Source organism: the organism of the source record quoted next, unplaced genomic scaffold (genome assembly GCF_019419815.1).
Source record: "Pyrus x bretschneideri cultivar Hongxiangsu unplaced genomic scaffold, Pyrus_bretschneideri_v1 Contig116, whole genome shotgun sequence".
In the NCBI taxonomy this organism is placed as follows: domain Eukaryota; kingdom Viridiplantae; phylum Streptophyta; class Magnoliopsida; order Rosales; family Rosaceae; genus Pyrus; species Pyrus x bretschneideri.
The window spans coordinates 643,854-669,724 of NW_025999409.1; the positions used below are offsets into that span (position 1 = coordinate 643,854).

General features: G+C 38.1%; 1 protein-coding gene and 1 pseudogene across 1 annotated transcript; both read right to left on the reverse strand.

Annotated features, from left to right (window-relative positions):
- Positions 1-1,310: 1,310 nt before the first annotated feature.
- On the reverse strand, positions 1,311-6,985 carry LOC125474054 (mitochondrial fission 1 protein A-like). The gene is made up of 5 exons (XM_048577480.1): positions 6,821-6,985; positions 6,508-6,646; positions 2,288-2,409; positions 1,729-1,792; positions 1,311-1,642 (listed from the first exon to the last, which is right to left on the reverse strand). The coding sequence occupies exons 1-5, from the start codon at positions 6,911-6,913 to the stop codon at positions 1,560-1,562; spliced, it is 501 nt and encodes a 166-aa protein (XP_048433437.1). The 5' UTR covers positions 6,914-6,985; the 3' UTR covers positions 1,311-1,559.
- Positions 6,986-20,851: 13,866 nt separating this feature from the next.
- LOC125474046 lies at positions 20,852-25,855 on the reverse strand (annotated as a pseudogene).
- Between the last annotated feature and the right edge of the window lie 16 nt (positions 25,856-25,871).

Below are 25,871 nucleotides of genomic sequence, written 5' to 3' on the forward strand. Positions count from 1 at the left end.
TGAGTCCCGTCATGTAAGTATTATTCAATTTTAATTAATGTCTTATGCATCCAAGTAATCTAAGGCGATGACGATATATGGAGGACAAGGCCAATAAGGCATAAAAAGTATATTTGTGAATTGCCCTTACCGTTGCCCATGCCCAAAGAGTTGCATAAGGGCAATTACTGTTCAAAGTGAATAGTAAGGGAAATTCAACTGTATTGCCCTTACCCTTGCCTTTATCCTTCCACTTGCTCTAAGGGGAAGTGATTACTACATACCATTTTTTTTTTTCCTTTGTGCATTTCTCTTAATTCGAGCCTTTATTTATTTGTTCAATCTAATAGTAGAAAAAAAAAATTAAAGAATGAAGAGACTAAAGTTTTCGTAAGTAATAAAGAATAAAAAATCATTTATCAATTGTAAAACTTGCAATATATTCAAGTTTGAACATTGCAATGCATGTTTTGGTTAAAGAACCGTTGTGACTAGCCTCTGAATACAGGCTACAGGTGGTGAGCATTATCAGCGATTACTGCACATATTTTTCCTATCAAGGTTATTAAAATGATAGTAAAATTGGGCCTTACACTTGTCACGTTGATAGTTAACAAATGACTTGAAACTTAAAACACAAAAATGACTTAAATTGTTCACGTTTTAATACTTCTGATTTTTATTTTTTTTTTCCTGAAAAGTTGGGTCTCATTTCAAAAGCAAAGTGTAACTTTTTCTTCAAATGATATTTGCTTAACACGAAATGCCACAATGACTGATTATCTTGCTGTAAAAGTTACTCTCCTTCAGACTTCCCCATTCTTTATTCACACTTGAAAAGTAAAATTTGAGCCAATTACAAATGACATCCATATAATTTGGTGTTACTTTTGAAATGAGATGCAACTTTTCAAAAAATAAAAAAATAAAAAAATCAAATCAAATCAAATTATTAAAGTATTAAAACGTGAACAATTTAAGTTATTTTTGTGTTTAACTTGAACCAACTAATCATTAGTTAACGTAGTAAAATTTTCCAACCTAATTTAGCATAAGAAGAATGGTTAAGCCAGTCCCATCATGGCACATAAACAGGTTTTACCAAGCTTCTCACAAACGTACGAAATAACTTATCGACCTCCATGGTGACTGGAGGTCGATAAGTGAACTAGTTAAGTGTACTTTGTTTGCAGTTAATCCATCATTCTCCACCGAGTTTGAGCATTAACAGTATTGAACTAGATTGATAAGAGTAACCAGAGTCGCGCCAACATACATAAAACAAACATTAATCGGACATCTTCCATAGAGACCAGGCAAAAGATCCAAAATAACAAAAGATAGAACAACTTTCCATATATATATTTGCAGTATTGAAGTGGCAAAACACAGTAAGCATTATCAAATGGTTAACAGCGTAACTCGACGGAAAAAAACCTACTAATTCCCGCACAAAATATATTCGATTTGAAGCTTCTTCTTTTTTTCAGAAAATAAAAGGTGTGGAGCTGGAGACTTTGTTTACCCTTGATTAGGGTAATCGATAGCAAGTTATTATGAACATTGTTGGCTTATGCCTATCACCTGCGAACCAACGCTGCAACAATCCCACCTGCTATAAGCCCAACAGCACTAGCAGTAATGCCTATTCCCACAAAGCCATCTGCATTCGAAACAAAGTGTTTACGATCCATCTGAATTGATGCTACAATGCAGCCAAAAGAAAACGACTAGAATTCTACTCAAAACCTTTGGCTATTTTATCCTCAACGGTCTTCTTAAGGGTCAGAGCCTGTCTCCAATCAGGGGCAATCTGCAAAGTAAATAAAACAAAAGGTTAAAAAGACAATTTTAAAACAAAATGAGCATGAATATTGTACAAACATTAGAAATCAAAATAGTAGCAAAATGCAGGTAATTACGATAAATAGTCAAAAATAAAAGACATGTAAAAAGTCAAACTCACAAAGTTTCTAACTTCAATAAATAGTCGAAATAAAAGACAAGTAAATTTCACCATGCTGATAATCAGGTAATTACGATAGATGCTCAAACACAGCACACTCAAGACTACAGAAAAGGACCACACATTTAAAGGATACCTTCGACAAGTCAACCTTTTTTAACGTATTAAAAACATATCCTACGTACAAATAGCAATGTTCTGGGTAGACTTTCACTGAATGATAATCACCCAATCATATGATAAATGCAAGACACATGAACATGTCGCAGAAAATAGAGGTGAATATGTCCCTAAAAGTTCCTAGTAAAATATGGTGCAATCTAAAGAAAATTAAGAACAAACCTCTAAGCATTGCTTCACTAGATGACGGCAATTTGAATATTCCCCGGTTCTGAAGTATCCAACAGCCAGCAGGTAAAGCTTCTCTCTTTGATGCAAAGGGGAGCTACCGTTGGCCAATGAAGCTGTACTAACAGAGAAATTACCACATTACAGGAGAAGCTATATGTAATAATTTAAGTCTTGTTTTAAAATGAAAAGGCGAATAAATGAAATAAAAATTGGTAGAATTTTGGTATGCAAAAGTTATCAATTACAAGAAACTGAGAAACGCTCGGCTTGTTGTACTCTGTAAAATATGTTGTTTCATGGATGGGTTAGGTCCCAATTTTTTATGGCGGAATGAAAAAAACAACCATCCTATGGCTAATTTTCTTGGGAGAGAACCTTTTTTATAGACAAGAATCAAGAAAGAAGATAAACTTGCATTACAAACTATGCTAACACTATCTGTTGACTCTAAAAACTACCAAGCCTACGTGGCGCACATGCCGAGTAATTAATAAGCTAACTACGTCCTTCGGTTGTGTGGGCATGCCAACTCATCGGCCGAGTTCGGCCGGGGAGTAAAATATGTTGACGCTGCGTTGAGCACGCTGCTGACTTCTTGATCTTGCGACTGCGGCAAAGGAAGGAACACGTCTCAGCCATAAGGTTCTAAAGCTTGAAGACAAGGCTGCTAGTCTTGCGAAGTTCACGGATTGTCGGCATCGGGTTCGGTCACGGTGATTATATTCGTAAGAGTATAAGCACGCCGAACTGGCACCAAACTATACGAACACAAGTACTCATGTATGTCTTGATGGAAAATGTGGTTCGGCCATCAGAATGCCGAACTCTGAAACTTACTTGTCAATATCCAATCATAAACAACTCGGCGTTCAATGTGCCAAGCCCAATAACTTGTAACACCTCACTTCGCCGAGAAGGCTAATGAGATGACCTCTCCCAACAAAGACTCGAAAATCCTTGTTAGCCGAGACTTGGATAAGTAATCAGTCGGCCTCGACGCAGTGCTATTCATCCAAACTGAAGGTGCTTTGCTGTTGGCTAATTCTACGGCAACAGTGCTGTTTATTCAAACTGAAGATGTTCGCTGGTTGCCTTCACAGTGCTGTTTATCCAAACTGAAGATGTGTTGGCGGAAAAAGAAAATAAAAATCTCAAGGTTGTTGAGAGGTTTCGCGTAGAGGAAGAGTTTGCGCAGTGCAGTTTGTGTGTTGAATTGGAGAGGGGGCTTTCTGTTTTCTACGCATCTCGTATTTATAGGATATCACCCTGATGGCTAGTGTTGTAAAGCTGCCGTCAATATCAAAGCTTCCTCCTTCATAACAATCTCAGGCAAAACAAAAGATTGTTATGCCTTATCACTTACCAGCATGACACCACCTCGTGCTAATTAATAGCATATACCAATTATTAGCATATATCCTTGCGTTGATAAGCATCCTGATTTGAAATATGCCAATGATATGCACATATGGCTGACCAACTCCAAGCACACGTGGAGGATATTCTTTGTTGATTCACACGTGGCTGACCAACTCCAATTTGACATCCTTATCTTTATGCATGCATTAACCTCTCTGCCAATCAATATCCACTTGCCAACCAATGCCACAATGTATTAGGACTCTTGATAGAATGCTCCGATGCTCTAATCCACCACACGTCTAAATTCCAAGAACCCCAAATCAAATAAAACTGCATTGCTTGCTTTCAAGTTGGAGATATAATTTGCATCTCATCTATCTTGTACAAGAAAATATCAAGATAATCCACCATTAAAAGATAACATCATGATTAAAAGCACAATATATCCTACAATAATAACAATTCTTTCAATCCAACGGCTCAAAATTTTACTCATTCTACGGCCTCGATTGCTTGGGCCGATAGTGTAAAATCGGGTCCAAACACTATCAATCCTTGTTCAACAGAAATAGAATTGGGTGAAAAGAGAGGGAAAATGGGCACTACCCATTTCCGCACTGTAATATACAGTCTATAAAAAGAAGCAACATAAATGCTCGTTCTTGGAATGCAGAATAGGTTGAATGCCTTTCGGCATACAATCAAGAATCAGTACAGACCCTAAAGTTTTTATTTATTGTTTTTTGTCTGTATTGAATTAAAAGATGCCAAGACGGACATAAAAACAGATATGGAAGAACAATGAGGGATGTGAGAATAAATAACTGATCAACCATTCAAACATGTTTTTAGGTTTTATATTTTAAGAAACATGTCTATGCCTTCTCTCTACTTTCCCCTTCATACCTCTCTACTCCTTTTTATCCCCATCTCCCCTCTCCCTCTTCAATAATTATCAAACAGAAAACGAAGGGTCCGTTTGATGAACATTTTTTGTTTATTTTGTGTTTGAGACAGAGAGGAAATACAGGGTAGAAATGAGGGATATAAAAGAATGGACGAAGGACAGTAGGAGAGACGCACAAGAAACACATAAGCAAAGGCTTAATCTAAGTTATTTTCACTTTTCAAGATTTAGTTTTTATTCGTTGTTCTCTATTTCTTCCCTGCTCTCCCACCTCCCTTCTCCATCCCTTTTGTCCTGGTATACTTTCCTCATATCTCAAACACAAGAAGTAAAATGTAAAAACGAGATGATTAATAGATAGACCCAAAAATGTTACCAAATTGGCGAACACTAGAGTTACACAACACTACGTCATATAACTTTGGCAACACTTTTAATCAGGAGGTATTTGTCGGTTTGCCCCCTCAACTTGTATAGAAGTGCCAATTTCCCTGAACTTTTATAATTAGACAATTTCCCACCTGAACTTTAACTTTGGCCGATTAACCCCTTAAAATTTTATAAATAGACAATTCCCCCCTAGTGTTGGATTTGAAAATTTTCATCAAATTTTCATCCATCCAATTTTTCATTCTCTTTGCCCCCATACAGTTGTCATGGGTTGTCCGCGTGATCAAAGTGGATAAAAATGAAACTTTTTAAAATCTAGTGTCAAGGGAGAAATTGACTATTTATAAAGTTCAGGGGGTAATCGGCTAAAATTAAAGTTCAGTGAATAATTGGCTAAAATTAAAGTTCAAGGAGAAATTAACATCTCTATACAAATTGAGAAATTTTGAAAAATAACCAATTTTAGATGCATGAATTGAATTTTAACCACACTTACTAACTTCTTATAATTTTAACCAAAAACTCAAGTAAAGGTCTTAATTATCCGTAATAATAGAAATTCCCCAAATTTAGAGAAAACCCTGTTCTATCACTTCACATTACAGAACACAACACAAAACCCATAAAAGGAAACCTTGTATCCAAACAACAAGTCACCCAACACAAAACCCAGAAAAGGAAAACCTTGTATCCAAACAAGAAGTCAAAGAAACACACACAAAGTCCAATTTTAAACGAAGCACTCTTCCCTGTCATTTCACAATGCACAACCCATCACAAAACCCAAGAAAAGAAAACCCTGAATCCAAACTGCAAGTAACATACTCACACATGTACAGACATGATCATATAGAATTCCAAATAAAGGAGGCTTATGAAATCTCCTTCAAAATTTCTTAATTTTATTGCAAACCAAACACGAAAGGTAGTGTTGGGTACCATTCATTCATGTTCTTTCTATTCAATGCCATACATGTGCCTGCTTAGTTAAGTAGTCTCCAATTATCAACTTAGAAGATGATAAAGTCCTAAGAGGCCAAAGTCGGAGCCAAGACTGTTTTCCGGGTGGCCTACACAGAAATCAGGCTAAGTAATACTGTTGCCTACACCTCCGAACGGAAAGGATATGGATTGCTAAGGGTAATTAAGACTTTTTATCTGAGTTTTTGGTTAGAATCATAAGAAGTTAGAAACTTTGGCTAAAATTCAATTCGTGCCTCTAAAATTGACTATTTTTCAAAATTTCCCATACAAGTTTAGAAGCCAAATCGACAAATATGCCTTTAAACAACTAGAGAAAATCAATAATGAATAATCGTGAAAGTAATCACAAATTCAATGGTCAAAGAAATCGAAAACACCAGCTCAAAAGCACAAAACCAAATAAAAAAATAGAGATAAAAGGGAATTTACTAAGAACATGTATCCAATTAACAAAAGCAATAAGCTTAGCCAACCTAAAAGGTAAAAACTTTCAGAATTAAATTAAAAATTAGATGAAATGCAGATTATAGGTATAGCCATTAAAAATAATCATTAAGAAAAATGTTACCTTCAAGCATTGCAATTCCACGCTGCACATCTTCAGGTTGCCTTGAGTGAACAAGCGCCCATGACAACCTCATTATGCTTTCGCTCTTGTGTTCATCTGAGTCACCCTTGTTGGCTTCTGCTACTTCTTTCTCGCACCCCTAATAATTTTAATTAAATCATAAAAATAAAAAAATGAAGAATTTGCATGAACAAGGAGGTACTCAATAGATTAAAAGCAAATAAAAGAGGAACCCAGATCTTCGTTTGGATTTCCTTTGGGAATTTTCTGGGGAAACAAACTGGAAATGAGCAGTGTATTGTATGGAACTTACGTGGATGACGTCGCGATCGCACCAGGGGATCTCATCGCTGCCGCTGAAAAGGTTAGAGACGGAATCGAAGAACTTGTTGAATAACTGTTCCATTTTTGTGAGATTTCTCAAATAATGAAATATGATCGACTCTCAATTCGCAGGTAGGGCCTTCCCCTTGGGGATTGGATTGGATTGCTATTTATAGGTTTGCCAGTGGATATTGTCATTTTTTTTTTTAACAAACGGTATTATTTAAAAATAAAAAGTAAATAAAAAAAATTAAAAAGTGAGCTAAATCTTATAATGAGTTTGCCATAATAATGTGAAAGATCCACGTTGACACAATGAAGAAATAGGAAGCACCAGTATTTTGACTTTAAATTCTTACAAAAATGATAGGAAAGTGAGCTAAATCTTACAATTGATTTGTCATAATAATGTGGAAGATCCATGTTGACACAATGAAGAAATAGGAAGCACCAATATTTTGACTTTAAATTCCTACATTGAGTGGCATGGATATAAGAACCATAAGAGAATCCTCGCTCGAAATTTTTTGAATAAATTATTCAAAATTACCTTAATTATGAGTCGCATAACAGTCTCATATCTGACATTTTAAATATTACAATGCCATACCTCATCACATAAATTTATTGTAATGTCATTCCTCCATCAGTTTTTCTGTTAAATGTTGACGTGACATGAGAAGATCCTACTTATTTGCTTATTGAAATAAAAAATTAATTAATTAAGAAATTATTTGTTATTTTTTTAACAATTAATATTAATTAAAAACAAATAATTTTGTGAGCTCCTCGTCCCAAACTCTCCCTTCTCTCCCCAACGCTCACATCTCTTTCTTCTGTGTTCACAGAGAAGCCAAGCTCAGAAAACGGCCATACACTAGCCGGCGATTTCTGCAGCGACTGGTCGTCCGTTCGTTGCTTTATCGCCTGGCCAACCGTGTGATTGGGTCGACCTGGTCTGGGTCGCAGGTTGCACTGCTGCAACAACTGAATTCTGCAAGTAAGAAGACCGGAAAATTTATGCTCCGTTCAACCTCAAATCTCAACCAAAACACATGAAATTTTTATCTCAAAATGACGATCACAGAACAAGGAATAGAAATATACTCTTTTTAGGCCAAATCGTGGTAGGAAAATGGCCTGAGAACGGCCTGAGCTTGTCAGCCCGAAACTGGGTTTGTGGCTTCTCGCATAATCGAGGCAGATTCGAGCCTCCCATGCTCTAATCTGAACCTTAAGATGAAGGGGAAGTGATCCGTGGTCCTAGGCTCGCCCAATCAGACGAGGAATTGACAGATTTTCATCAGGAAACCGCGAGGTGGTGGTGGCATCCATCTGTGTTGTTGTACCGAGAAGATGCGAGGTTAGAGAAACTGGGAAGTTGAGCGTTGAGGGAGAAAAGAAGAGAGAGCGACACGGTTGTGGTGGTGGTCTGGTGGGTGGCCATCTGGGCTCGGCTTCTCTGTGAGCACAGAGAAGAAAGAGATGTGATCATGTGAGCGTTGGGAGAGAATGGAGAGTTTGAGGGAGAAAGATAGAGATTTGGATGAAGGGGTCCACAAAAATTGTTTGTTTTCAATTAATTTTATTTGTTAAATAAATAAAAAATATTTTTTTATTAATTAATTAATTTTTTATTTCAATTAGCAAATGAATGGGTGGCTCATGCCACGTTAGCATTTAACAGAAAAATTAACAGAAAAGTTGACAGTGGTATGGCAATGTAACGAATTCATAAGATGAAGTATGATATTGTAATGTTTAAAATATGAAGTATGAGATTGTTATACGACTCATAATTGAAGTAGTTTTGTGTAATTTATCCAACTTTTGATTATGCTCTGTTTTATAGCATATGCAATGAAATAATGTAAACTCAAAATTTCTATTTTAAACATTTTGGTCTATTGATGTAATATTTCTCTTCATTTGTAAGTGAAATGTCTTAGATTCCAATCTCGAGAACAGCAAATTCGCAACAAATTTATTCTCACACCTTTTAAGTGACGATATATCATTGTATCAAATGTTTGGTTAAGTAGTCTAAATTCTAACAGTGTAAAACCCGTTATATCATACTCCGTTGCATAATAGAAAAACCTATTTGACAATGGGCAACCAATGTAACTGAAGGCTTTAGGTGAAAGTGTATGCAAATTGGGTAGTGTGTTATGCTAGAACTTTCACTCCATGCCATTTACTTGTGTTAATTTTCCTATACAAAGTGTATGCAGACTGATACAAAGAAAGCAATACTCTCACACTCACTACAGGTTTTCTCATCTTCTTGTATTTTTTAACACATTGTCAGTACAATAACAATTTATGAGAGAAGGAGAAAGAATGGGATGGGAATAGGAGGGGAGAGAAGCCTACTCCTATTTTAATCCTTTGCAAATTTGCTTTGTTGTTCTTTCTACATCTCTTCATCACCAGTTATGTGCTCATGTCTTATTCCTACGACAACGTGAAAATGCGTTGCTCTCTCATTGTTTGTACGTTGTCAAGTCAACTGCTTATCTGATTTGTTAATTGGTTTACCAACGAGTTAATTATAATGTGAATGGTGCATTATTTTCGCCCCCATTCTCGTAAAATTATTATTTTTCAATTGGGTAAATCTCAGTTTACTACCTCAAGTTTCATGGTTTTCAACATTTGGTACATGAAGTTTTTTTCGTCCCAGAGTCATACCTAAAGTGTTAATTTTGAGACAGTCTCGTACATCCGTTAGTCTGGCTGGATTTGGGCTTTACCTTTCCTCCACCTCACAACCCCTCTTTCTTCCTCTTATTTTCGAGAGCCACCAAAGCCAATTTCCCAATTCAGCACCACCGCCTGGGTTTTCTCTCTTTCTTCTCTATTGATAACAACAATGGGGAAGTAGAATTGAACTCCTCCCTCTTTTTTTGTCAACGGTAGCAAGAAAATGGGCAGCGCCATTGTACATGGATGCCACTTATGTTGCCATGTGCTTATATCCAGAAACCATCCAGGCCAAAAACCCAAAAACCGTGTGCTTAAATCGACCTTACGACCTAGAAACCATCCACGCCCATTTCTCATCTATGTTCAGATCTTACCTCAAATCTTAGAACCCATTCATCACTGTTCTGACCCCACTTCGAATCCAACGACTTGTCACTGTTGGAATACCTTCTATTTCCCCAACAACTCTCTGAAAATTGAAAAAGACAAGGTTTTTTTGGGGGATTCTGGTGCGATGAAGAAGCTGAACCCATAGCCAAAGAAGGAAGCAGGTCATCCAATTTGGCGCCGATCTTCCCACGAAGCCCCTGAAGGTCATCCAATGGGTTCGACTATTTAGGGAAGATTGTAATGGGTACATGGAGCAGAGGAGGTGGAAGATGGTTTCGAGGGCATGGAAGAATTGGTAGAATCGATCAGTGAAGAAGGAGGTTTCTGGATATGGGAATGAATTTTGGTTTTTTTTCCTTTCATTTTTTTATTTTTAAAAATTTTTTACGTTTTGAATTTTTTTTTAAATTTTAAATTTTTCTAAATTTTTAATCCTTTTATTATTTTTTTTTTTTAAAATTTTTAATTTTCACATGGACCTCTTAATGACACATGACGCCAGTCATTGTCTACATGGGCATCATGTCATCAGTTAACAAGAGACTTAACAACTAGACTAACGGATGTATGAGACTGTTCCAAAATTAACACTTTAGGTTTTACTCTAGGATGAAAAAAACTTCATGTACCAAATGTTGAAAACCACGAAACTTGAGGGTAGTAAATTGAGATTTACCCTTTTTGATTATATGATCACATTAGTAATACTCAATACTGATGGCAATATCTGTGTAAAGAGTATTGCTAATTGTTTAATAATTTGTAATACACGATACATCCGGCAATACATGTGTAATGAGTATTACTCGTTGTTTTATGATTAATGGTTGTTTATATTTAAAGTCACATTGATATAATCACTTAATACTACGGTCTAATTGTATTCCTCTTCACTTGTAAGTGAAAAGTATTAGAATCGATTTTCACCAAAAGCTAATTTGAACCACATTGCTAACCTATTATGAGGCTAAGCCCACCCATGTCCCTTTTAGTTTAGATAATATTGTTTGTTAAAAAAAAAAAACAAATATACATATATATATATATATATATTCACACTGATATAAACAACTTGTGTGGTGTAATTATGCATCTATAATTATTACTACCTTATATTAATTGTAATTCATGCACAACTAAATAAGAGCTTGAGGTCACAAAATGTGAACCCAAAGTTGAAAGTTAGAGTGCATATCATGTTGGCCTAAAGTTCCAAGTGAAAATCATGTTAAGAACAAACTTGAAGTTGTAACTATGTATTATATTCCTCGAGAATTCATATACTAATGTCCACATCCTTTACACGTCTCATTTTGGCCTAAAGTCAAATATTGCTGCAAAATATGTGTACGAACTTGACAATGTACTAATTGTGAAGCTTAATATAATTCCAAAAATTTTAGAGACGACACATGGACTTTTGCCCATGAAAGACAAAATTGGCCTCATTAAATGGGCAGGCTCCTCAAATACTTTCACGCACAGCTCACACATCTGAAGGTCCCAGCAGCTGAATACGATTGCCCACAGCTCATCTGCCATTGACAAGGAAAAGTCAAAGCATTAATTAATTACTCAAATCCTATCTTTAATACATTCTCAATTGAAGATTGATTTCATTCTAATAAGTAATCCCAATTTAAGTTAATCAGGGATAATTACTCCATTTCAAGATATTATTTCCTATTCAATATCTTGAGAATATTTCTCCATAAACCTTGGCCAATAGGATGTCGCCATGTATAGGGTAAACCCTAACACTATGGCCAGACCTTCCCTCCTATATATACCCCTTATTCTACCAAATTTCAAAAGCTTTTGCTACCCTAAAAATCCCTAAACACTTTACTCTCCTTAGAGAAACTGACTTAGGCATCGGAGATCCGTTGGCCTAACCCCCTACCTCGTGGGCTAGTGAGACCTAGGTCCTTGATCAAAGGTGTTGATTGTTTTGTAGGTGCATTTTCGTCAAGATTGAAGATGACGGAAATTTGCATCGACAAATTGGTGCTTTCATTGAGAACTGATTCAAATACTCGAAGAAGCTTCATGCATTCGGTTTCTTGAATTTTCTGTTACATTGAATTTCTCACACATCGTATCAATTAATTTTTCCTAGAAAAGTTTCTTGATCAATCCTTGGAGAAATGATACAATGGTAGGAAATTTGGAAACTAAGACGAACGAAACCTGATACGTACAAGGATTTGGACCAGAGAATGGAGATGAGGACGTAGCCCCACGACAGCGATCCTCAAGGTCAAACGCAACAGCGGGAGAAGCCCCACCGCCACAGAGCCACACCAACTATCGCGACCACTACCATACAGCCACGACAAGGACCACTGCAGCAGCAGTGGCCCAAGTTAGCGCCAAACGCATGCTGCAGCGGCCCAACACGTTGCACAAAAACCCACAACCCAAGGGAAAGAGGCCAACAACGTGGCAGCTTCCACAGCAGGCCCAGGGCAAGAAGCCCAAACCACTGCAACAACCCAATTGCAATCCAGCGAGCCCAGGTGCTCCAGCCCAAGCCCACGGGGACCCAGCAGAGCTGGCCCAGCTAGTAGGAGTGGTCCAAGGAAAAGCGGCCCAAGCCCAACTCGTTGCTAGTCAAGCCCTACCCACTGTTTAGCGAACCCAAGCATGCGATGAGCCAATGCTGGCTCAACACGCAACGTAGGCCCAAAGCTAGTAGCCACACGCGTGAGCCTAGCACGCCCACACGCAGGGCCTGACCATTCAACCAGGTTGGCCCGCCCCATAACTCACTCTAGCGACTTGGCCCGCGGCCTAATCCAATCTGAGGCCACCTCCGGCAATCCAGATTCTGACCATCGGTCCCGTGATCAACTCAGGGTTATTTTCACCCCATTTTTCTGTAAGAATGCCCATTCTAAGCTAAAGCTTTATACCTACAGTCCACTACATTTCCATCACCCATGGAGATGCTTATTATCCAGACTTTTCCAATCCAAATGGCGAACACCACCTGCCCCAACAGGTTACCAATTCAACAGACCACCTTAGTGAACCAGCTCCTTGAGCGCATCGAGCACAGCACACCCCCAACGAGGTGTCCCGAAGCAAGACAAGGGAAGAAGAACATGACTCATTCTAACGACGTCCCACCAAAAAGTTGTTCAGCTCGCCATGAACCGTGCATTCGGGTAGTGTGCACTTTCATTTGGACCCTCGGGAAAACATTTTCTCCGCCTAAATGGGCAAAGAAAGATTCATTCCCGACTCGGCTCACGAGTTAGTGCGCATTCAAGGTTGGGCCCACACTCTGACGAGTACTCAGCACATTCCAAGTGAAGCTTCCACAAGTGGCTAGGCCCACAAGAAGATCTTCTTGCGAGGCACGGAAGTAGGTAGCCATATGATGGACCAAGGAGAACACGAGAGCAATCCAGTTCAAGTTCCACTAGCAGCTACCGCTAAGCGTGACGACGAGCAGCACAAAATGAACCATGTGCACCGTGACCGCGGCATAGACTAGCAGGACATGCCAAAGAGCAACATGGATCGGCAGGTCAACATCGAAGGCAGCTGCAGACTCCGCTACCCTACCAGGTGCAAATCTAGGAGAAAGTACAAAGGCTCATAACAGAGCAGCTACACGGATTCCAACGCATTGATACTACCAATGACACCCTCTGTAAAGATGGGGCCAACATTAACAGGCCACCGTTTATAGACGAGATTAAGCAGACGGAGCCACCGCAGAAGTTCAACCCACCATATTTCACCTTGTTCAAGGGATATGAACTACCAAAGCGTCATGACTTTCTACTGCAGTAATTACGCTCTCATGTGCCAAATCTTTGCCACGATGCTCCAAGGCAAAGTGCAAGATTGGTTCCACACCCTATCACCACGTTCAATCCAAAATTCAACGAACTTTTCTTAGTTTTCACTAAGGAATATTCGTTCAAGAAGAAGTCTGACCACCTCTTTAACATGAAGAATGACATATCCACACATAATTCAAGAGGTTCAAGGCGAAGAAGGCAAAGACATCGAATGCGATGACAACATTGCTTGCTCAGCCTTCTAGAATGAACTTCTAGCAGATCACCCACTTTTCGGAGAATTGATCATGGGTGAGAACTTAACCTTGGCAAACTCTTATGCTTTGGCAGAAAAGTATTCCCTCTGGGATAAAGCCAAGCGCTCCCAGAAGCTGCCTAAGCAGCCACCTAAAGACGTAGAGCCAACTCAAAAGAAGGTGGGCGATAAACCGCTCAATAACAAGGACAAGCCACGAAACAAACGTAGGGATTGGTCCCTAGCAAAAGGAGTCTCAGCGCCCAAGACGTAAACCAAGTTCTCAATTTCGATCAACCAGATCATTCGCGACCTCAAGGACAAGTCGTGGTTCAAGATGTTGCAACTCATAAGAGAAGACATTTCCAAGATGGACCAGACAAAGTATTATGCATTCCATAGAGGTCCAGAGCATGCAACTAACAACTGCATCACATGGGTTAAGTACCTTTAGAACCTCGTGAAGGAAGGCAAGTGCAACCAATATGTCGACACGCCAACTACCCGGCCAAGGCGAGAAGCAGATGTCGATGCCGAACCCCCAACCAAGACAATCCGAATCAACGCATCTTTGCCGAATCTGAGCATTTGGGGACCACCAACAGTTCCAAGAAGAGGAACATCCAGCAGGCGAGGTCGGTCTTTCATGTTCAAGCCGTAGATGTTGTACCTGGACCAAATGTCGGCTTCACTAAGCAGGACACGGAGGGAGTAGAGTTTTTCCACGATGACACCTTGGTAATTTATGTTCAACTGGCCCACGCCATCGTTGACAAAATTATGGTGGACAACGGCAGCTCAGTCATCCAGAAAATAGACCTGGAAAGCACAATCAAACACAAAGCAGAGGTCTTGACCTGATTTAACGTACTGACCTCAACTACCATTGGCACAATCACGCTCGACGTAACCAGCCCTCCAATTGTCTCATTGCAGACCATCATGATTGTCAGCAAACAATCTCCCCATAACAAGATATTGGGTCGACCTTGGCTAGTGAAGATTGGAGCTGTGACTTCGATCAAGTATCATAAAAGCCGATTTCGCATCCCAGTAAGAGTAATCAGAGAAATCAAAGGTGACCAAGCCATGTTTCGGTGGTGCACTGTACAAATTCTCAAGGAATCGAAGAAAAAGTCTTTTGCCCTAGTAGTAACAGCTGAAATGCAGAAAGACGGTTCTACCTCTACCAAATAGCAATTACAGCATATGGGTCAGGAAGTTGGCGTCAAGGTCGACAATGTCCTGGCAGATGAATCAGGATGGAAACCTGGAGAAGACACCAAGCACATCATTATTAACCTACACCAACAAAAGAAGACTGCTAGGATAAGCTCACGTCTAAGCCTGACGGAGAAGGAAGAACTCATAATTTTCCTTAGGGAAAATTGTGATGTTTTTGCATGGTCACCCTCTGACATGCTTGGTATTGATCCAACGATAACTTGCCACAAGCTGCACGTCGAACCCACTACTAAACCTGTGATATAGAAAATGTGACATTTTACACCCGAGCGAGTAACGATTATTGAGGTGGAGATCGATAATCTACTGGAGGGCGGATTCATTTAGGAAGTGGCGCACTCAGTAAGGCTAGCCAACTTCTTGCTAGTGATGAAAAAAAAGAAGGGCAAATGGAGAGTATGTGTGGATTACACCGACGTCAACAAGGAGTGCCCTAATGACAACTACCCGGTTCCCCGAATCGACCTGCTCGTTGACTCAACATCTGGGAACCAGCTGCTCAGCTTTTTAGACGTATACTCAGTTTACAATCAGATTACCATGTATGAGCCCGATAAAGAGAAAACTACATTTGTGATCGAGCGAGGCATATACTGCTACAAGGTTATGCCCTTTAGCCTCAAGAACGCAGAAGCAACCTACTAACGAGTCGTAAACATGATGTTCAAGAAACAAATTGGAGTAACCATGGAAATCTACGTCGACGACATCCTGATGAAAGGCAAGCAATGGTCAGACCACATCGGCAACTTGGTGAAGACTTTTGACCTCCTCCGAGAGTACAAAATGAAGCTCAACCCAGCCAAGTGCACTTTGGCATCTCTTCAGGATGGTTCTTAGGGTACCTTGTAACCTAGCAAGGAATCAAGGCTCATCCAAGGCATATCAAAATGATCCTAGACATGAAATCTCCTACAACTCTAAAGAAGATCCAAAGTTTGACCAGATGAGCAGTTGCACTGATAGAAGCATATTTAGGCAACTTAGTTAGCTTGTTTTCTTACATTTATGTTGTTAGTTCATAGTTATTTTAGTATTTTTAAGCTTTTTGTGTGTTTGTAGGTCCATATGGCTAAAGTAGCAAGAAGGTGCATTTTGGAGCCTTTTCGAGCAAAATTAGACTTGGAATGGATAGCATATGCTTGGAGCAAAAGGAATGGATGAAATTGAAGACCTAAAGATGTTAGGATTCCTAATCAAAGAAGGATTCCTAATCAAAGAAGGTTTCCTACTTAAAGTAGGAAAGTTAAGCCAGGTTTGACCTTTCTTAATCCTAAATGTCCCTAAGTTCCAGCAACATTGAATGTCTCTTATGCATTCTAGGACACAAACTAAACCTTCCTTGCAGCATTCTAGCCCTTACCGTACCCCTTTCCCTTTCCTTATTCCTTGCCGCACAAGGTAGTTTAAATCCTTGCCTAATTTCAGCCTTTAAACACATTCCTATTCTATTCTAAATCCTTGCCGTGCAAGGGGATTACTTCTTCCCTATTTTGTGTCCCAAGATCACATTCCTTCTTAATCCTAGTCAATGCCGCACCCTACATTCCTTTTCTTTCCTATTTTCTGGTTTTAATCTTTCTTTCCCTTTTCTTGCCGCATGTCACCTTCCTATTACCTTTAATTTCTGATCTTACTTACTTATTTTGAGGAGATTCTAACCCTTAATGCTCTTGGACAAAATAGCTAAGTTTCATTGACCTTTGCTAAGACTTTGCCGCACCCATACACACACCTATTCACTTATATACACAACCAGCCATCATTCACCCTTCTACACATCAATCTGCAGCCTTCATCCCCTTCCTTACACCATTCCATGATCTTCCCTTCATCATACCTTCCTGCCATACATCTATCCTTGACCCTAATACACTAAAGACCACTTTTCACACCCTAAAACCTTTGTGCCGCAGCCTAGCAAAGAAGACGGAGAAGAGAATAAGCCTTGGACGTTTTTGCATTCAAGTTGGATTGTTGGAATGTTTTTAGGTGTAATCTATCTTTTGTTTTCAATGTTTAATTCAAGTTTTCTTTGTTTTGCTGTGAACATGAGAGGCTAAACCCGTTTTAGCTAGGGGAGGCTTTGAAACCATGATTATATTTGTGATATCAATTGATTAATTCCAGTTGTGATTTCATAAATTGTGAATGCAATTTACTTAACCGTTTGATTGAGAACTTATTCTTGTATGTTGATTAAGGAGGCCCACTTAGTTTGCATGCTTGAATTTGATGCTAGAATATAAAGGAGTTTCACATAATCGTTACAAACTTATATTCACAATTAGTTAAGGTTGTTTATCACAATCATGTTAAGTTAAATTCCTAGCATGAGTATCATGATGTCATAGTTACGAATGCTTTGTCAATGCTTATGATTTTCATAGAACGTAATGATCTTGGATTGTATCTCTATTATGATGTCATGTAGGGAACTTTTGAAGAATGCTTTGGGTTGTCGAATGATGTCCTCCAATCCAATCACTAAAGGAGAATCTAAGGGTTAATTAGTGATGTCACGGTTAATCTAGGGTGTTGAGATTCATGGTTTATCGAGAAAGCAACTAGAAATCAATTTGTGTTCAAATGTATCATGTGTGGAAAAGAATCCTCTAGCTAGCTAATCATCCATAGTTTTTCCCCAAATTCATCCAAACTTTGTTTGAGTCTTTACGTTACTTGTTTTTACTTTAAATTCGTCCAAAAACCCAATCCCCTTTACTTTGTTGTCTTTAAATAGCTAGAATTTGTCCAATTTGTGTTTTTAAGTGTTTTGAGTCAAAACCAATTCTATTTTCGTCCAAATTAAGTCCTAGAGTCTAGTTTGAGTCTATTTGATTGTTTTGTGTTGTTTTGAATCTTTTCAATTTGTTTTCAGTCATATAAGTTTAGTTAAGAGTCTTTGAGTCTATTTAAGTGTTTTCAAGCCTAGTTTTGTATTCTTGAGTCAGTTTTTATTAGATTAGCAATCCCTCCTAATCCTTAGCCTAGAACAATCCCTACTTACATCTTTACTACAATTGTCAATAAGTGGGTTTAATTTGAGTGCTATTATTTATCACATCATGCACTCAATCATTTCCTCTCGCAATCCACCGACCGATGCAAGCCCTTCTTCAAGGCAATCAAGAGGGCCTATAAAGACAAATAGGACGACTAGTGCAAGAAAGCATTTCAAGACCTGAAGCAGTACCTAACATCACTTTCACTACTATCCAAGCCGGAAGTAGCGGAGAACTTGTACATCTATCTGGCAGTATCAGAAGTAATAGTGAGCTCTGCCTTCATATGAGAAGAGCTCGGGCCCCGAGGCCCAACTGCTTGTATTCTATATGTTTAAAGCTCTCCTCGATGTGGAAACCAGATACCTAAAGATCAAAAGCTAATTTTGGCACTAGTTGTTACAGCTCGAAAGCTCAAACCCTACTTTGAAGGACATTTGGTCATCGTCATGACCCAATACCTACTGCGATTGGTTTTGCATAATCCAGACGCTTCTTGTAAAGCCTATTGATAATTTTCAACATAACAAGGTGGCTATTTACTAAATATCATTATGTACTTATGTGTCGTGTGGTGTTTAGGATTAAACTGGATAACTCACTAGTTTGTTGAACGAAAGAAATGACTGTCAACTACCTAAACACCAAATGAGGCCTTATAATGTTATATTTTGTTCTTATAATTTGTGCAAGGGTTTAGTGAGTGTTGGGGATGCTTTTGAGTCAAAGGCTATGATGGGCTTTTGTTGTAAAGAGATAAGTCAAAACCTTCATGTCCCCCGTTGCTGAGTTAGTAAGGAATAGGCCCAAAGCATCTCGAAGGAAAAGCCAGTCCCAGGGAATGTTTTGTTCTTCTTCCAGCAACTCCTAGATGCTTGGTCTAGTGTTACGTTAAGTACTTCCAATGCTGATAAGATGATTCCCTCGATGCTGATGGAGTGTTTCCCTGGGTGCTAATGGAATGTTTCCCTAGGTGCTGATGAAGTGTTTTACTGGGCGCGACGAGGTGTTTCCCTGGGTGTTGACGAAGTGTTTCCCTAGATGCTGACAGAGTGCTTCTCTAGGCACTAATCCTGGCAGCTTTGAAGAGTGTTAAACTAACAAATACTAAGAACGACTAAGTAATCACAATAAATTATGATTTGCACGAATGATGCATGGTGTGGAAGCTAAGAGCCCACTAGAGAGAGGTTGTTATTGGCTGTATGGTACTGAAATAGCTAATCTAGGGTTTCTAATGGTTTTGCAGGAGTTAAGAAAGATCATTGGAAGGCTTAGGGTGAAAGGAAGATTTATCTCCAAAGAACTAGGGTTTCCTACACTTAGAGGAAGCTTGTTATGCGTGGTGCATTCTTGGCCTTGTCGTTCTTCTTCCCTCGCATAGTTGTGTTTCTCCCTCTTTACATCGTACTAATGCTGTATTTATAGAAACAGGGATCTTTCTAGGCTCCAGCTGGAGTATTTCTTGGTTTCTTCTTTAGGCTTCAAAGGGATTTCCTTTTGTGGCTTGGTCTACCCTTTCCTTTCTCCCTATCTCTCCTACTATTTCCCTTTTGGTGTAAAGTAATTGCACTGTTGAAACCTGCATTCTGCTTCTTCCCGAGGCACAACTTTCCCAAGCCAGCCTTCTGTAAATGCTACTTCAGGTAGCGCGCCTCATGGCTTTCGTGCGTTGGTTGTCTATGCAAGCTAGGAAAGGAAAGTCAACATTAAATGCCTGACTTGTTGGGCTTAGAGTGCATTTAATGCTATAATCTAGTTTGGTCCTAACTAGGAGGGTTGGCTTCCTAGGGAAATAGGCAAACTAGGCTAGTTCTCTCTCAATGCTTGCCTGCATGAAATGCAAAGGGTATGGGCTTGGATCCTTGGGCCCTCAAGCAGCCCCAAGTCTTCCATAACCCTAATTTCACATAGGCCAGTGAACTTCCATAACCATCCACACCACCAACCACTTAGCGATCCCTGTTAAGTGGCTTGGGCTCATTTAAGCATGGTGTGACTTTTATCATAATATTAATGTATTAATATTATAATAGGACTTGGCATGATCATAAATTTACATGCTCTTCATTCGTACTTTATGCATGGGTTTAAGCTTGGCTTGTGATGCTTCCACAACGATTAGGCTATGAGGCATTACTTTTGTACGGGCTTTGATTGTAGTTGTTGCCACGGTGAGAAAGTAGTCTTTGTTCCAGGAATGCTTTTCAAAAAGGAAAACTACGGATGATTGGGCTTGTAGATGACATTTTTAGGCCCCAAACACTAAGCTACCTTCATCTTTTCCTCAAGTTCTAGCGGGATTTGGGCAACAAAAGAAGACATGGGGGGTCAATTTTGGCAGATCCAATTGAGATGTTCATCTAATGCCCTCTTATGAATCGTGTGTATTTGTTACTACAGTTCTAGTGTCATGTGTTTTTATTACTACGGTCTAGTGGTATTCATTTTTACTTGTAAGTGAGGTCTTAGGTTCGATTCACGCGAAAGGTGAATTTAAACTACATTATTGCTAACTCATTGTGAGGCTAAGCTAATTTCGTTTATTCAAAACAAAACAACTCCCAAGTTACAGCATGAAATATACGTTACTGAAAGCTGAAATGATAACACGAATAGCGAGATTAAAAAGCACCTTGCCTTTCAAAATGCTTGCATTGCATGCTCATTAAGCACATTACTTTACCAAAACATAATGAGATAAGGAAATTGCCGTCACTTGGAGCTCCATTATTCCTAGTTCAACAATCTAGAACAAATTTGAGATAATACCTCATCCTACAATATAGTTGTTTGACCTAGATTATCAACGTCAGAGCTACAAAATCTCAATTAGCCATTCAGCTCAATCTCCTCCCTTCATCTGTTTCTTCCGCTTTCTCCGTTGATCTCTCAAACCTGAAAGGAATAACAATATCAATACAAACAGAGCCCACAGAAGCCAAACCCCAACCACCCCTCACATCCACCACCCAAAAACAGAAAGAAAAAGGAAAAAGAATGTACGTGTTTTCTCCTCTTTTCTTTTCCTCCTCAAAGTCACCACATTTCTTCGCTTTTGAGCCACCTCTTTCCCATCAATGTGTACCTGAATGAGAAAGAGTATAAAATACTGGAACTCGAATGGACATAAAATATAAAATGAAAAATCCTAATTTTGAGGGCTTATTATTCATCACAATAATGAAATGAAAGTAATCCAATAATTTGTCGTAGTAATTTCAATATCACGTTCTCATACATCAGCTGATAATCTTATGGTAATTATAATTTATCATGCATCATCCATTCATGCAATAAAAATTTAAAATCAGATCACAGGAAGAATAAGTACACAGACTATGACTCTAGCAACTAGGTACTACCTCATGCCCAGCACTCCGAAGTGCCTGGAGTGGTTCCATGCAATCCTGACCAATAACTACCAATTTGCTTCGTTTCTTATCTCCCAAGTCACTGCCATCACCAAATTTTTGCTTAGCCAATTCTTCGAATTGATGTAGCAGGAAAGGTGACACACCAGCCTGAAAAAATAATAATAAAACAAAGGATCAATCTCATGTACTGAAAACAAATCTTATTTGTGGCCATAGATGCAAACACAACGATGCTGAAACCCCTTATAAAGTTACATATGCATCAATCAAAATACTCCTTGGTGGAGATCATACTCATCGTATATGGTTGTGCCAACCAATCATTAGTTCAATTCCAAAACTCTCCGAAACCTCAAATGGGAAAAGATGGTTATTAAGATGTCAGATTACAAACAGAAGTGATTAAGCAACTATGAAAAGGGGGGAAAAAAATGTGCAACATACTCAAAGAGCTATATTAGAGTAAAAATCCTAGTGCATTCTACATCAAATGGCCTTTCAATTATGAGGTGCTAATTTGGCCCTTCCTTTGCAGGACAGTATACTCGTTTTCTGAGTATTTCAAGGATACTCCATTCAATGCATTTAATCTTATTAGGTGGGTGTTTTGAGTTGAATGTTACACTCTAGCTATCAGTCAAGCGACTGATATCCTATCTTTCTTGTAAGTCATCTTTCTTTTCATGGATATTAGTTTTTGTTTCTACGTTTAAATAAAATGATAGCAAAAACTCATTTTGCCAAGAGAACAACAATTAACAAATAACTTCTAGAAATGAGGTCGTGAAGATCATTTCCAATCAGAAGGAAAAAGTCACTTAAGTTCCTGAGATAGTTACCCCTGTCAAATAACGATGTGAAAATGACTTCGGTTGTAATGGTTGCGAAAGTAACATCCTGAGCTCCTGTTTTCCGAACAAAAGTAGATCAGATGATATAGCTCCAAACTTTAGACTACGGATACTGAACAATCATAAGAGGCACTTTTAGAAATCAGAATGTTTATAGTATTAGCAACCTACTGCAACTTCTTTAAACTCGCAGAGCTGGCTTTCTTTTGCTTATCACTTTTCACCCTTTCCTCCTCACTGTCATCATGGTCCACAAACAATTCAATCAATTCTGCATTCTTTCTAACCAATTTTTGTTCGATTTCTCCTAAAAAGAAAATAAGATTAAACAATAATTCATCACGAGAAAATTTTGTAAAAGACATGAAGGGGAATTAAGAGTAGACTAGAAAATATGCAGATCAAACATAATTTAGAGAAATTGAAAGAGATGAAGAGTAATATGATAATAACGATTAGATACAGCAGAGCAGGTAAGCACAAAGAAGAAAGAAGAATTAGCACATTAATAACTTCTAATCTAAGAAAGAAAAACAACAAACACCTAGCAAGTAAAAGGACTAATAGAAAGATACTGGTTAAGAAGTTTGTGTGGGAATAACTAATCAATGCTTCAATACCCTCTTCAATCAACACAACCAGTGTTCAGTTACGAGATAATAGGTTTCATTAGGACTGTAAAATTAACCCATGGCATGATTTCTGACCCACCTTATTTTATTGTTTAGACATGATGCATGGAGCGGGTCCAATGGCATACAAAAGCATGACAATCCATAACCAGTTGGTTGAGACTGAGCCAGACCCATCTCAAAAGGCATTAGGCACAACACAAGGCCAATTTGGCTGGGACTTGTGTTGAGCGGCTTGTGGCTAGACCTGACATTCGTGTCGTGTTTTTCGTATTTGTGTTGTTTTCATGTCATTCTCGATAGCTTAACGGGTCGTTTCGTGTAATACCTGTTAAAGTAAACGGGTAATATAACCCAACCCAAAATCAACCCATTAATATTATCAGGTAATATGACCTAACTCGTTCCCCGTTAAGAAAAATATATTTTAAATCAATAAAAATGAAAATGAAAAACATAATTTGACCCAAAAAAATGTAAAATATAATACTAAATTGGTATATACATACTAAATTTTGGAGTTGACCCCTTCATGAAAGTTATAAAGCTTTTCATTGCAAGTGATTACATTTTTCACACTTCTACAATAATTATTATTAATTTTATTAATTTTGCACTCAAATAAAAAACACTGTTCATGAGATTTGGAGGGTTTTAAAAATCTAAACGACCATGTAACCATTGTCTAAGCGTTGAGGATGCAATTATGACTTTATTGTGCTTTCACATCTTTCAAATTTATACATTAATGATTATGAATTTTGTTTATTATGAACTCCCTTAAAAATACTATTCATGAGAGTTTGTATGATTTTAAAAATTCAAATTATCATATACCTATCCTCAAAGCATAGAGGATGCGACTACAAGTGTTCGCATATTTTTTCATATTTTTCACACATGTAAATTAATTATTAAAATTTTTTTTAATGTGTTTGGTATTTTTAAATATAACTTTAATGAAAAGTCACATTTTTACTATAACAAAAAACCACATTTTTACACTAAAAAGTCAATCCTAGTACTATTCACTTTATCCTTTATTTTGTCCTTATCGTTAAAACTCAAAGTTTTCAAGCCCTTTTCATTAGTTTTCCTATTTTTAAAGTACTTGATATTTTTATTTTTAATGTGTTTTATGATTTTTAATCTCAGTCTTTGCCTATAATATATTATAAAAATAAATAAATAAACTTAAATTTTAAAATTTATATAGAATAATAATTAATAAACAATATATACATATTCATTATATCTATTGTATTTTATAGTAAGTTTGTTTTAGTAGTTTAAAAAATTAAAGCATCAAAATAACTTTTTTCTTATCGTGTCGAAACAGGTTACTCGCGTGTCACTCTCGTGTAAACCTGTTAAGGACCCGTTATAATGGGTATTATCGTGTGACCCGATAATGACCCAATTAGTTATCGTGTTAACCCGAAACCCGTTATTTTCGTGTCGTTTACGTGTCATGTTAACAGGTCATGTAAGAAATTGCCAGGTCTACGTATTTGTATTTGTTCAACATATATTAGTAGTAGTTATTTCTAGACTAGAAACATCACGTTCACATGCACGTAATGAATGTGCAATGTGATGGTGCAATGTGATGGACGTTTCGTTGTGAGATGGAAGTTAAAAATAAGAGAGAGAAATAGGGTGGTATGGGAGATAGTAATGGAAAGAGTTTGTTTAATACCATATTAGCCTTCATTTTAAAATAATATCATTTAAAAAAATTTAATGTACAAATGATAAACCTGACATTTTCGATATTTAGGTTAACAAAAAGTTCAGTCTTTTTTTGGAGTGTGTATGTGTGTGTTAAAGAGATTTCATTTAGTAATAAATAGGTTATTTAACTATATAATTAGTTGACTTTTGAAATAAAAAAATGTTAAAGAGTCAGGTAAAGCCTTGTGAGTTCTAGGCTTGGTCTTATGGCCCATTCACTCGTTTGGACTAGGGCATAGGCCTAGCCTCCTAGGCCTAGCTTTTCCTCAACTGGGTCAGGAATCTCTGCCTGAAAAGGGTTTGAATCTTATTGAACCCTAGGGTGTGCAAGGCCTACCCTTTCATGCCTCAGGCCAAGTCAGACCGGACCAACCAATTTTGCAGTCCCGTTGTCCCTAGAATTGCACTGTAAAAATTAAATTGAAGTAATACCTGGGAATCTTTCCGCTAATCTTGTCTATTTGACGTGCAAGAGATAACCGTTTCATGACCACAGGCATGTATGAGCTGTCCATGGGAAATCGCTGAAACTTTCCTGGGTACAAAAGAAGAAACATAATAAGGATAATTGTGGACAGAAATCACAGGACTGAAAACATTGCTGTGGTTGATAAATTCAAAGTAGCACTTAATTTTTCCTTGACGTAAATTCAAAAGAATGCCATCTTTTCAAATTGCTACCTTAGAAAATGATTTGCACAAAGAAGCAAATTTGGAGGTCTCATTTGGTGCAAATAGTGCAATGCTGCACCCATCAGCAGAAGCTCTAGCAGTTCTACCACTTCTGTGAACATAAACCTAGTGAACAGAAAAAGATCAACACGCCCGTCAGCAAATGTGAGGCCCTCATCAAACATGGTGAAAAGCATCCAGATGTTTACTTCTGCTGAATGTGGAAGCTGATAGTGAACAACAGTTCGAACACCAGGAATATCCAGGCCTCTTGCTGCAACATCAGTAGCCACAAGTAAACCATGTTCAAATCCACGAAAACGATCAATTGCCTGCATTCAGCACGATGAAGAGTGGTAAGCTTTCAAGTCCATG

Coding starts and splice junctions, on each gene's coding strand:
- LOC125474054 (XM_048577480.1), bottom strand. CDS start 6,913: ATGGAACAGTTATTCAACAAGTTCTTCGATTCCGTCTCTAACCTTTTC. Junction 6,647..6,820: donor GCGATCGCGACGTCATCCAC/GTAAGTTCCATA, acceptor TAAAATTATTAG/GGGTGCGAGAAAGAAGTAGC. Junction 1,793..2,287: donor TAGTGAAGCAATGCTTAGAG/GTTTGTTCTTAA, acceptor TTTACTTTGCAG/ATTGCCCCTGATTGGAGACA.